This window comes from Octopus bimaculoides, chromosome 20, assembly GCF_001194135.2.
Source record: "Octopus bimaculoides isolate UCB-OBI-ISO-001 chromosome 20, ASM119413v2, whole genome shotgun sequence".
NCBI lineage: Eukaryota > Metazoa > Mollusca > Cephalopoda > Octopoda > Octopodidae > Octopus > Octopus bimaculoides.
This window is the reverse complement of record NC_069000.1, coordinates 18450863-18464067: the sequence shown is the minus strand read 5'-3', so window position 1 is coordinate 18464067 and position 13205 is coordinate 18450863. Positions and strand designations below refer to the sequence as shown.

At 37.9% G+C, this 13205-nt stretch overlaps 1 protein-coding gene across 1 annotated transcript in view; it reads left to right on the top strand.

The window, feature by feature from the left end:
* Positions 1-6112: 6112 nt before the first annotated feature.
* The window catches only part of LOC106876502 (transcription factor E2F5), a 34373-nt gene continuing 27280 nt past the window's right edge, over positions 6113-13205 (top strand). Inside the window, exon 1 of the mRNA XM_014925065.2 lies at positions 6113-6528. Within this exon, the coding sequence (XP_014780551.1) occupies positions 6409-6528 (120 nt within the window). The 5' untranslated portion in view covers positions 6113-6408. The remainder of the gene's footprint in view (positions 6529-13205) is intronic.

The window sequence follows — 13205 nt, the reverse complement described above, 5'->3', positions numbered from 1 at the left end:
TAGACTTAGAAAGTTTGTGACGAACACATTGACCCAATTTTCTAACTTTTCTGATGGCATGCAGGTGTTGATAAATGGTTGAATGACCAATTCCAAGTTTCTCTGCTAGTTCCTCAACAGTCATGATTGGATTTTGTTCCACCAGGGTTAAAGACAAAATACCACAGTGAATGCCTTTTGCATACAGAAGTATGCTGTCCTCATCTACCTACCTACCTACCTATATATATATATATATATATATATATAAAAAGTGTTGAGCTAATCTCCAAATAATGTCAGCTGATTGCTTTGATGTAATTTTGCCTTTTTAGTCATTTAAAACCAAGCCGTAACTTTTGTTCCTTGACAAAAATGTATATGTGTGTGTAAACTAGCAATCAGTATGTTTGTTGGTCCATGCTACACTTGGCTTGCCAATCTGGAATTTAGTATATGTACACAATGTAGCAAGGATCAAGATAAAAATGTGTACAGAATGAGAGGCATTTGGCACAGGAGTTTTGTTTGGTGATTTGTCAACACTGTTCCTGGCTCAGTTTGATGTGTCTTTGCATACATAAGTCTACTAAAAGCAAATTTTATTTCTGAAACAACCCTGTACCAAGTGCTTTTTGCATTCTTAACAGGAGTGTGTAAAAAGTAAATATACACCTGTATTTTGATTATCACTGCTTTGTAAGGATGTAAAATATGTGTATGTATATCTCTGTATGTATGTATGTATGTATACATACATAATGAGTTTCTATCCACTAACTTCACTCACATGGTATCAGTCGGCCCAGTGCAATACAAGAAGATACCTGCTCAATGTGCTGCACAGTGGGACTGGAATTAGTACCACATAGTTGCTTGCACTGTGTGTGTATATATATATGTATTTAAGTCACAATATATAGACTCAAGCAATCCAGTAGTATTCATAAAAAAAAGCTCCGTAATGTATTATTTTGCAATACATATAGAATATATAGTGTGGTGTAAGGGAAAACAATAAGAATTTCTTATTGTTAAACAAATTCGAATAAATTAAATAAAATTGGTGCCATATTAGTCAGGACAGTGATATTCTGAATATTTTTCAGTATTATTAGAGCTTATTGAAGTATATAGTTTCAACGTTACTGTCAATGGTCAGGGTAGATATAGGAGTTAAGTGAATTATCTTGAGTGGCAGGATATATTAAAAGAATAACTGGGAAAATAATACCTATGGGCACCTACTGCATGTAAAGTGAATAGTAAAATGAGTTCTAACTTATCTGATTTTCTAAATCTCAGTAAGTTACAATAATGCTATTTATAAATGTGTATGTATGTGTGTATAGAAACAGCTATGTTGCTTTTCTTTGTAAGTGTGCGTGTATGTGTACATATAATAATAATAACGATGGTTTCAAATTTTGGCACAAGGCCAGTGATTTCAGAGTAGGGGTAAGTTGATTACATCGACCCTAGTATTCAACTGGTACTTATTTTATTGACCCTGACAAGGATGAAAGGCAAAGTCAACCACAGCAGAATTTGAACTCAGAATGCAAAAACAGATGAAATGCCGCTAAGCTTTTTGCCCGGTGTACTATTGATTCTGCCACCTTCAAATAATAATGATGATGATGATAATTTCAAATTTTGGCACAAGGCCAGCAGTTTAAGGAGTGGGGTGAAGTTAATTACATTGATCCTGGTACTCAACTGGTACTTGTTTTATCCCCTACAAAAGGATGAAAAACAAAATTGATATATATATATATGTATCATCATCATCGTTGTCGTCGTTTAACATCCACTTTCCATGTCCATGCTAGCATGGGTTGGATGGTTTGACTGAGGACTGGCAAGTCAGGAGGCTGCACCAGGCTCCAATCTGATCTGTCAAGGTTTCTACAGTTGGATGCCCTTCCTAACGCCAACCACTCTGAGAGTGTAGTGGGTGCTTTTTATGTGTCACTGGCATGGGGTCAAGTCAGATGGTACTGGCATTGACCATGCTCGAATAGTGCTTTTTACACGTCACTGGCACAGGGGCTAGTCATGCGGCACTGGCAATAACCACACTCGAATGGTGCTTTTTACATGCCACCAGCATGGGGCCAATCAGGTGGTACTGGCAACAACCATATTCGAATGCTGCTGTTTACGTGCTGCTGGCACGGGAGCCAGTCAGGCGGCACTGGGAAATGACCATGCTCGAATGTTGCTTTTTATGTGTCACCAGCATGGAAGCCACTCAAGCAGTACTGGAAACTACCATGCTCGAATGGTGCTTTTTACATACCACTGGCACAGGAGCCAGTCAGGCAGCACTAGCAACGACCATACTCAAATGGTATATTTTATGTGCCGTGGTTAAGAAGTTTGCTTCCCAACCAGTTGAGTTTAATTCAACTGTGGCACCTTGAACAAGTGTTTTCTATTATAGCACTGGACAGAGCAAATGAGTTTGGTGAACAGCAATTGAAAGAAACCTAACAGATACATGTGTAGTGACACCTATAGCAGACGACTGTTATATGTTCAATGTCCGGAGTTTTATCCACGCATGCGCAGGGACTAGTTCCGGAAGGAATACAGGAAGAATCTCATGCGCATGCGTGGAGTTCGACACCCAGCTTTGGCGCCTTTTCTCACTCTCTTCGTTCGCTGATCTCCGTCGAGCCTAGACGTCCCTCAGAGTTCTCTCCAACATTCCAGCACTAGAGCTACACAAATAACCACGAACTTCATTGACGGCGTCTCAGTAACCAGAGGCGACGAGCTACCAAATTCCCTCCAAGCGTGAGCCGAATTCCACTGTAAATAAATATTGTTGTGTTGTTCAGATCTGCGTTCCGTTGTTTCTTCAAGAAATTTAATGTACAAAAGCAGAGTACACCTAATGGTGTATAACCACTTTCCTACACATGCATACAAACAAACAGCCATCTGTCTGTCCATCCGCATATTAATGATCTGTGAGTGGTGTGTTTTTGAGTAACAAAGATGAATATAGACATATTAAATAATATGCAAAATAAATTGATTTAATGAAATTATATCCACTTCCAGAGATGGTAGACCAAGTTGCTTGATGGCAACTGGTACTAACTTTAAATGAGGAAGGGAGATAATTTCAAAAATTCTCTAAAATTGACATGCCATTAAGCAGAAAATTGTGATTGTCCTAAGACAAGGGAAAAGTTGTGGACCCATGTCTATAGGCATCATCAGTATAACAATTGTCCTGTTTCTTCAGTTGATGAAACACTTTGAGTAGAAAACATTCTTCTGCAGATGAGAGTAAAGAATGGAAACCATTTATGGCCTTGATAATTTGCATAGATGAAATGAAAATGAGATATGAGAAATAATTCAGTATGGCCACACACATTAATTGTAAGCAAACATAATTAGTATACAAGCAATATCATTTGTTTGCAGTAATCCATGAAAATATGTCCAGTCATTGCATTATTCATGTTTAAGGGACAAAGGAAAATATTACCTTGCTTGGAAAAAAAAAGTGAAAATTCACAAAAGAAAAAGTGTCTAGTCATAAAGAACATCTGACTCAAGGAATTTGCATTGACTCATGTAAGCATAAAAAAGTGTATGTTTAAACAATGATGATACATACAAACTATATTTTCTCGTATCAATTTCATCTAACTGGCATGGTCATGTTATAATAGATGTCTGTATATATACATACATAATGATGCATAAGCACATTATGTATACTATGGTTTGACAAGAGCTGGCAAGTTGGTGCAGCTCCCTAGCTTGCTGGCTCTGGTCAAACCGTCCAACCCATGCCAGCATGGGCAACAGACATGAAATGATGATGATGACGATTCACTACAAACACACACAAAGATATAAATATAACTACAGGGATACATATATAACTGTTTGTTCCTATTTATGTTATGTTTATGTGTTTCTCTGTTCAAATGGTATTTATACAGTGTTGTTTTTATTCAACCCCAGGTTAAAAGTAATCCCAACAGAATTGTCATTAACCTCTTAGTATTCATATTACTTTATCAAATGTAATGCTAATTTATTCACATGGTTTTGAACTAAGCATGCATTATCTCATAGCTTTTGAGATTTCAATGAAGGGATGTGAAGTTTCATAAATATATTGTAGTGTTAGTGTGGAAAGCTGGATAGTCAGATTGAGCAAAAACCAAGTAGAATATTTGAACTGGATATAGCTGGTTTGCTTGCTAAAGGGTTAAAGTTATTTTGGCTGAGACCCTCCTACTTTTCAAAGGCAGAGAAAACTAGTGTGCCCTTCCTTGTTAAGAGATAGTATGGGAGCCATGGCAGTGTTTTTTTTTTAACAAAATGATAGAATGCAATGGCAGTACCTTCATTTGCTTGTGTAAATGTTAGTCTCTGTTCATATACCAGTGTCGTACTACATGTGTTTGTGTGTGCACATGTAACCTATACGACTGTCACTACTCTACTCAGAGTCATTTGTCCTGCTTGTGACAGCAACCAAATTCCCTCAAATTACACTCTGCTATCTTAGATAAAGGTGTCATTGGACAGTGAGTGTCTCATTCTATCTATGTATAGTAATAGTAGATTATTATAAATAGTATGCTAAGGGAAATAACTAAAATGGTCCATTGGAATGAATTTAGGTAATTCATATAGGTGATTACATGCAAAAACAGTTTTAATGAATTGAAATTTATATCTTAGTTTGAAAAAAAAACAAAAAACAAAAACAAAAGGCATTGCAGAAATTGTTAGTGACACAGAAAGGGAAAAATTATTTCTAGAAACTATAGATTAATTTCACTGTAAATTGAATGTTTATTCTTAGGAGGAAAACCTAAAACTTATTAGCAAGCAAGATGAGAGATTTGGATATTGTTTTGGTCTTATTAGATTCATCAGTGAGAGAGTAAAACGGCTATGTAGATTTTTGGCCAGTATATATTGTTTAATAACAAAAAAAAAGTGAGCTAAGGGAAATAACTCAAGAGGGCCAATGGCATAAATTTAAATAATTCAAGTTGGTGATGATATATTTAATGCAGTACACACGTACAGCACCTTAGGTAAATGTCTTCTGCTTTAGCCATGGGCTGACTAAAACCTTAGTGGTTTTGTTAGATGGAAACAGAAAGTAGCCCGTCGTGTGTGTATATGTGTATGCGTGAGTGTATGTGCGTGTATGTATACATCTATGTGTGTGTCTGTGTTTATCTCCTACCACTTCTTGGACAACCGGTGTTGGATTGCTTACGTCCCTTAACATAGCGGTTCGGCAGAGGGACTGACAGAATAAGCGCTAGACTTAAAAAACAAGTACTGGCATCGAATTGTTCGACTAAACCCTATAAGGCGGTGCCCCAGCATGGTCATAGTCCAATTACTGAAACAAGTAAAATAATAACATTTGTTTCTAATTTACTTCAGAGTCATTTGCGATCGCCATTAGGCTTTTGTTTTCTTTCTCTAAGAGTCAAAATTTCGATTCATCATAAATTATTGTGTATGTCATTCAGTACACCAGCATCTACCCGAACTTGATATAGTTAGTGCGCGCGCGCGTGTATGTGTGTGTGTGAACACGTGTGAGTTCATATATCGATGTGTATTTCACAGTGGATGTATATTTCACCGACGCTAGTAATAGCAACTAAATCTCTCTCAAATCACGCTATACTGTCTTAATTACAGAACGATTCGTTCGTTACTGATATACAAACAGACGAGATAGTCACGGTTGGATTGCTTTTAACCACAAGTCTGATCAACCAGGGTTAACTCTCATTATGACTATTACTTTATATCTGTGCGTACATATAAATATATATATCATTATATTTCTATCTGCATTCAGTATGGGTACTACTAAAGCAGCACGGTCCCGAACGCGCAGTCGCGCGTCCGCGCTAGCTAGTCGTGAGTGGTCGATCCTAACCCTAACCCTAAACACGTATTCATTTGCACACGCGGGTTAGGGATAGGGTTAGGGTTAGGGACAGGGTTAGGGTTACGGATAGGGATAGGGTTAGGGTTAGGATCGACCACTCAAGACTAGCTAGCGCGGACGCGCGACTGCGCGACTGCGCGTTCGGGACCGTGCTGCTTTAGTAGTACCCCAGTATGCTACACATCTCGTATGTGTTTGTGTGTCAGTTCTACAAGGTGTATAAACACCGCAAGGTGTGCTGGAGTAAGTATCCAGCAATAGCAGCAGTAACAATCAGCATAAGCGAAAGAAGCAGAAAGAGGAGGGAGGAAGATAAGAAGGAGAAGGAACAACAGCAGCCAGAGAGGAGGAGGAGGAGAATATAGTGGTGTTACGATGGTGGCGGAGGTAGTGGTGGTGTTGGTTGTTGCTGTACCCAGTGTGCTGTTTTATTCGTCCAACCAAACGGTTGGTGCTTTTGCTGAATGATGGCTGCAACCGATCACACCACACCCAGTCGACACGAGAAGAGTCTTGGACTTCTCACCACCAAATTCGTATCTTTATTACAGGAAGCCAAAGATGGAGTACTTGATTTGAAAGTGGTGAGTTAACAATTTATATATATGTAACACGCATATACACATATGTGTGTGTTTATGAGTGCGTACACTGATGCATTATGTTTAATGATTTTGTGTGTCGATCTATATGAAAATGTGCGAGGCTGTCTATGTTTGTAGTGTATGAGTAAGATATATATATATATATATATATACACACACATATGTATATGTATACACACACATATATATTTATATATACACACAGACACACACACACGTATACACACTCATTCATAGAAATAGGTCATAACTTGTTTGTTTCTGTGACATAAACAGATGAAATAAAACAAATATACGTTAAAGAAAAACTATGAATTTAAATTTTAAAAAATAACCGAAAAATTAGGAAAAACAACAAATAAAACTTGTTTCGATTCTTGCGAATAACGGTGATCCATTTCAAATTGTCCTCCGTTTGAATTATTTCCGACTGTTAACGACAGGTTCCCGTTTAATTTTTCGAATAATTTAAATTCAAATAAACACTATTTCAGCAGGTATTTCCTTGCACAAGGAACTCTGTACACATTTTATAAGTCTCGATATAAATACAAATATAATTTGCAGTTTATTTTTCTTCAGTGTTTCCATGTTTTATCTTTTTGTTTTGTTTATTAATAGTTATCAATAACAGTTAAGGTTTTGTTCTACTCCCTGAGTTCGCCTGTGAACCACCGCAAAAACGAAAATAGAAATTTATGTTCACTTAAAAAACTATAAGGATACCCTAATGTTATTGTCTTAGTCGTAGATGATCCCTGATTAAGGGAATTCCAGCCGTGGCCTTCTTGCCTTTTTAGGATCTCTAAGACTATATTACGTTTCTTTTCCTTTTTTTAAAACAGTAGAATTTGATTTGGTGTATATTTAGCAGGTATTTCTAGCAGGTGGAATGACCGCTAAAAGGTTCCCTCATTGGCTCCAAGGTACCCTTAAGATGTCGTTGTATATCAGACTCCAGGTCACATCTCTGATAAAAAGATTTCCCCTCCTTAGCCATCCCGTCTCTTATATTCTTAAAGTGTATCTCTAATTACATGCCCTTCATTTTCTTTTCTTTTTCCAGAGAGTAAGATGTGATTAAGGGATGCTGTTTCTAGAAGGTCGAGCGGTGATACAGGCTCCCCGTTGACTCGTCTATCCTTATGTAGATGAAAGTGGCAGGTGTTTGACAAAAGATTTTTAGATAAAGCATGGGAACAGCAATACATTTTGGAAGAGTGTTCGCAGCAACCTTACGGGATTTGTGAAAAGTCCTCACATCCATCCCAAGGATGCGGAAGCTGCTCTTTAGATAGTCTATTTTGTATACTTTATTTCTTTCCTGATGTCTCTGTAAAATAGATACCAGTAAGATACTCAGTCGATTTAAAAGGTTACTTTCTTCAACAAGAAATCTTTAATTAAAGCGGCGTCAATTAAAGAAGCCCAGTAATGATGAAGAATGTATAAAAAAAATTTCGCTACTCTAGATGACTGAAACGAATACGTAAACTCTTAAAATCGGTTGTTTATTATTTATTATTTAATTTGTGAAGCTAGCATTACTGAAAAGTAAACAAAAATTCTGTTATTTATTTGTAAGAGAAAATTATGAATGGAGTTATAAAATTTAAATAAATACATTTGCACTATATTGTAGTGACTTAGTCAAGATGAATTTCGAAAAGATGCGATTTGTTGTCCGTTTCATTTAATCAATAATAAGTAAATTTGTACAAAAGCCTAATAAATTTTGTACATTCTCCGATGTTGTTAGTTTCCTGTTAATTGACGCCGCTTTAAGTAAAGATTACCTTGACCTTGTATTTTGATTTTTGTAATGGTAGTGATATTTTCCACTTTATTATTTGGATACAAAATCACACATTTTAATGTTGCCCATAATTTATTGAACCCGGAAACGTACTTAGGCAAAGTTGACCCAAGTTAACTTAGAACGTAAAAAAAAAGAAGAAACTAAATACCGCAAAGCATTTAATTATTGTCTACTGATTTTAATTAAATTAGTTTCTCTGTTCTTTCCAATAGTTGTTTGATAAGCGTACAATTTTTGTTAGAGTCTTTATTACACACAGGTTGTTCCCAAAGCACTTTTACTATTGAAAAACTTGAATTTTGTAGCAATGTTTTCCACTCCTTTCTTCATATCTCTGAGGATTTCATCATAATTCATATCTCAAAATCATCGAACAAGCCTCTTCTTGGTTGCCTTCACTGTTTACCTTCCATTTTTACCAAACATGCTTATTTCTGCAGACGATCCTGTCATCCTACTGATGTGAGAGAACCACTACAGTGTTTTCCGTTTTGCAGTTTCTATTAGTTTTCTCTCCCTAACCATCACATCAAATTGTTCCAAGTTTGACTGGTTGTACCAGCAACCCTACCATGTAATGCCAAGAATTCTGTAAAAACATCTCGTTTTGAATGCTGATAATTCCATCTCAATGTTTTTATGTACGTCCATATCTCACATCCATACAATACAAATGCAGTCATCATAGATTGCATTAGTCTTAGTTTGTCACTCATTGCAATGTTCTTACTGCTCAAATATTGCTCATTTCCTTTGCTAATTCTGTTGTTGCTATTGCAGTTTGTGTCTTTATCTTGATTTTGCATGAATGCATCCACTGATTCTGACTGAATGTCATTGATTTTAACTGCATCCATGCTGGTACCATTGTTCTGTGTTGTTCTCCTGTCACAATGACCTGGTTTTTTTCACAATTGATTTCCTTGTCTTATCCTAGCCTCTTTGCGACATCAGATAATTTGTCTTTAGAATCTGCTATTATAAATCAGCAATATCACAGCAAATCTTACATTGTCATCATTCTACCGTCAGTCTTTACTGTGCCCTCCTATATAGTGTATCTATTGTAATTTATTTAGGTAAATTGAAAAGATTTTTAAGCCCTTTGGGGCAGCTCTGTCTTACACACTTGCTTGTTTAACCTTTATGTTGTTTAGAACTGCACAAATACTTTCCTCATATAGCTTTTACAGTTTTCTGATTAGATGCATTGGGATATTGTATTTATTTATGATACACCTCAACGCTTCTCTTCTTAACTTGTCAAAAGTTGTTTGGAAGTCCACAAATGTATGGTATAATTACTTTTGATGGATTCTGTATTCTTTAGCATGTTCTCATGTTTTGCAATACTGCAACTGTCTTAGAACCTTACTACTGGTAACCAGGTAATTCAGTGCTAGCTACGTGCTCATGGTCGAGTAGTTAGCAAACTTAACTAAGCCCCGACTAGTCTTTCCCTACTGAGGAGGATCTGTTAGCATTTGGCAAGATTGAACTACTCCCACCACTCAGAAAAAAAAAGCCTGTGAAAGGTTAATGAGTTTTACTTGAGCCAGTGGCAACTATATCCTGAGGAGGAGCAAGTAAGCCATAGAAATACCAAGTTCTTTGAAACTCTTGAATTAAATACTGTGTAGCACCTTGGGCAAGTATTTTCTACTCTAGTCTCTGTTCAACCAATGCCTTGCAAGTGAATTTGGTAGATGGAAACTGGTTTTCTATATTAAGAAAGATAAGGGGGTATCAGGAAAAAGCTGATGAAGTGTGCAGTTCTAGTCACATTTAAATACAATAACAGAATTGTGCTGTTAGAGAGATGGTGGGTAGTGGTAATGTCTTTAGTGAATTGGGCAGTCAGGGTATGATTTTTGTGTGTGAGAAGCAGTTGTGCATATGCACTCATACACACACACACACACATTGTGCTTACAGAATCTGTTTTGTTGAGATGAGTGTGTCTTCTTGAGAACTGCATATTGCCAGTTATATCAGTCCTTTGTCTTCTGCATGAGGTTTACCACTTTGTCCTATACCTTCCTGGGTTCCTCCACTTCTGTAGGTCCCATCCACATTAAGTAATACGCACTTTTTAGTGAAACTGTCCTCATCCATATATATCACTTGTCCATACCTGTGGAGGCGCAATGGCCCAGTGGTTAGGGCAGCGGACTCGCGATCATAGAATCGTGGTTTCGATTCCCAGACCGGGCGTTGTGAGTGTTTATTGAGCGTAAAAACCTAAAGCTCCACGAGGCTCCGGCAGGGGATGGTGGCGAACCCTGCTGTACTCTTTCACCACAACTTTCTCTCACTCTTTCTTCCTGTTTCTGTTGTGCCTGTAATGCAAAAGGGTCAGCCTTGTCACACTGTGTCACGCTGAATATCCCCGAGAACTACGTTAAGGGTACACGTGTCTGTGGAGTGCTCAGCCACTTGCACGTTAATTTCATGAGCAGGCTGTTCCGTTGATCGGATCAACTGGAACCCTCGACGTCGTAAGCGACGGAGTGCCAACAACAACAACCTGTGTAGTCTTCTTTCTTGCACACATCATTGGATTCCTCTCATGTCTCATGCCCAGTTTTGCTCTCAACAAATTTGCACTTTGTTGTTCAGGCACAATTACACTTCACATCCAACGGAGCATGCTAGCTTCATTTCTCTGCAGCTCTTTTCATGTTTTGTGTATTTAAGACCCATATCTCACTACCATGCAGCATCACAGTTCTAATTCATTCATCATACAATCTACTTTTCACTTTAAAGGAAAATACTTGTTGCCAGCACCAGTAGAGGCTTCCTGAATTTTTCCCAACTGGTTCTTACCCTGGTTACTATACTTTTAGTTAAGTACCTCTCCTGCTAATTACATCTAGGTAACAAAAGCTACTTCTAGTGAGCCAACTGGGTATATAAGAGAATCTGTTTTTTGCTGTGCTCATAACACATACTGCTCTTAGTGCATCAGTCATATATGAAACTTATTTTCTCTTTGTTTGCCTGTGATTCCACTACACCTCTTGTATGTCCATAGCTTACATTGAGTATAGCATATGGTGTTTACACCTACCCCCTTTTATGCATATTGAGGAAGGCCATTTCCTTGAAGATACCAATGTCATGACTTCTTTCTTATTCACTTTTTGCTAAGTATACCCTGAGGCCTCTCAATTCTAGGTTTAACTTCTGTGCCTGTACTTTCCTCTGTAATTCCCAAATAGATTCAATTATGAGAACTAGATCATCAGCATACAGGGGTTCCTATGGACAACCAGTCTTGAACTCCTCTGTAGGACCGTCTGTAATAATAAACGTGAAATTCTGTCAGTCCATCCAGGACCCCTGTGTCTCAGTCTACATTTGCTCTACATAGATATATTATACCTTTTTGGAACCAGGGTGAGTATGGGATTAAAAATCTGCCCTTCATTTCGTTCTTGGATATCCAGCATTGGGATGAGATCTGAATGAGGATTTGTTATATGCTAACAGTTGCATGTTTGTATATAGTTTGTACAGTTTTCACAAGCCACTATTCTACATGTAGTTTACTTTGTGACCACCAGATTGCTGAATGTGGTACCCTGTGAAATACCTTTTCTAAGTCTCTCTTGTAGTTCTCTCACTAGTAATATTGCATCTGTGGTACCTCTTCTGGGCCCAGAGTCAAACTGCATCTCTGCTAGGTCTACTTTGTTACAGATCACTTGTGTGCTGTGACTCTCTGCATCACCTTCATAATCTGATTCAGTAGTTTGAGTCTCCTTCTGTTTCTTCTCTCCAAAGTATCTCCTTTACCCTTTTGCAATTTACGACGAATACTATTACGCAAATCATTGGGTGTGACATCTTCCTCTTTTACTTGTTTCAGTCATTTGACTGTGGCCAAGATGGAGCACCGCCTTTAGTCGAGCAAATCGACCCCAGGACTTATTCTTTAGAAGCCTAGTACTTATTCTATCGGTCTGTTTTGCCGAACCGCTAAGTTACGGGGATATAAACACACCAGCATCGGTTGTCAAGCGATGTTGGGGGGACAAACACAGACACACAAACATACACACATATACATATACATATATACGACGGGCTTCTTTCAGTTTCCGTCTACCAAATCCACTCACAAGGCTTTGGTCGGCCCGAGGCTATAGTAGAAGACACTTGCCCAAGGTGCCACACAGTGGGAATGAGCCCAGAACCATGTGGTTGGTAAGCAAGCTACTTACCACACAGCCACTCCTGCGCCTGTATAAATTATTTAACTATTTTAGTGATAATCATGTGTACCACCTCAGCAGCTATTTCAAACATCTCTGATGATACTTTAGCTTTCCCTGTCTTCATGTCGTTAATTGATTTAGCTACCATGCTGCTGTCAACTTGAATTGCTGGGCCCTTTGTAGGGTCACCATGAGGTGCTAGTGTGTGTATATGTGTGGTTGTCTGTATGAATGATATAAGAACTAGAGTTACGTCATTACCTTCATTAGCTTACAACTGTTTCTGCTATAAGGAACTGTGCAGCCAGAGTTGAGTGTCAGTGTGTCATCATAACTTCCTATCCATAGAATATACGTGTATGTGTAATATATATATATATATATATACTCTTTTTTTTTTTTTACTTGTTTCAGTCATTTGACTGCGGCCATGCTGGAGCACCGCCTTTAGTCGAGCAAATCAACCCCAGGACTTATTCTTTGGAAGCCTAGTACTTATTCTATCGGTCTCTTTTGCCGAACCGCTAAATTACGGGGACGTAAACACACCAGCATCGGCTGTCAAGTGATGGTGGGGGGACAAACACAGACACACAAACATACATACATATATA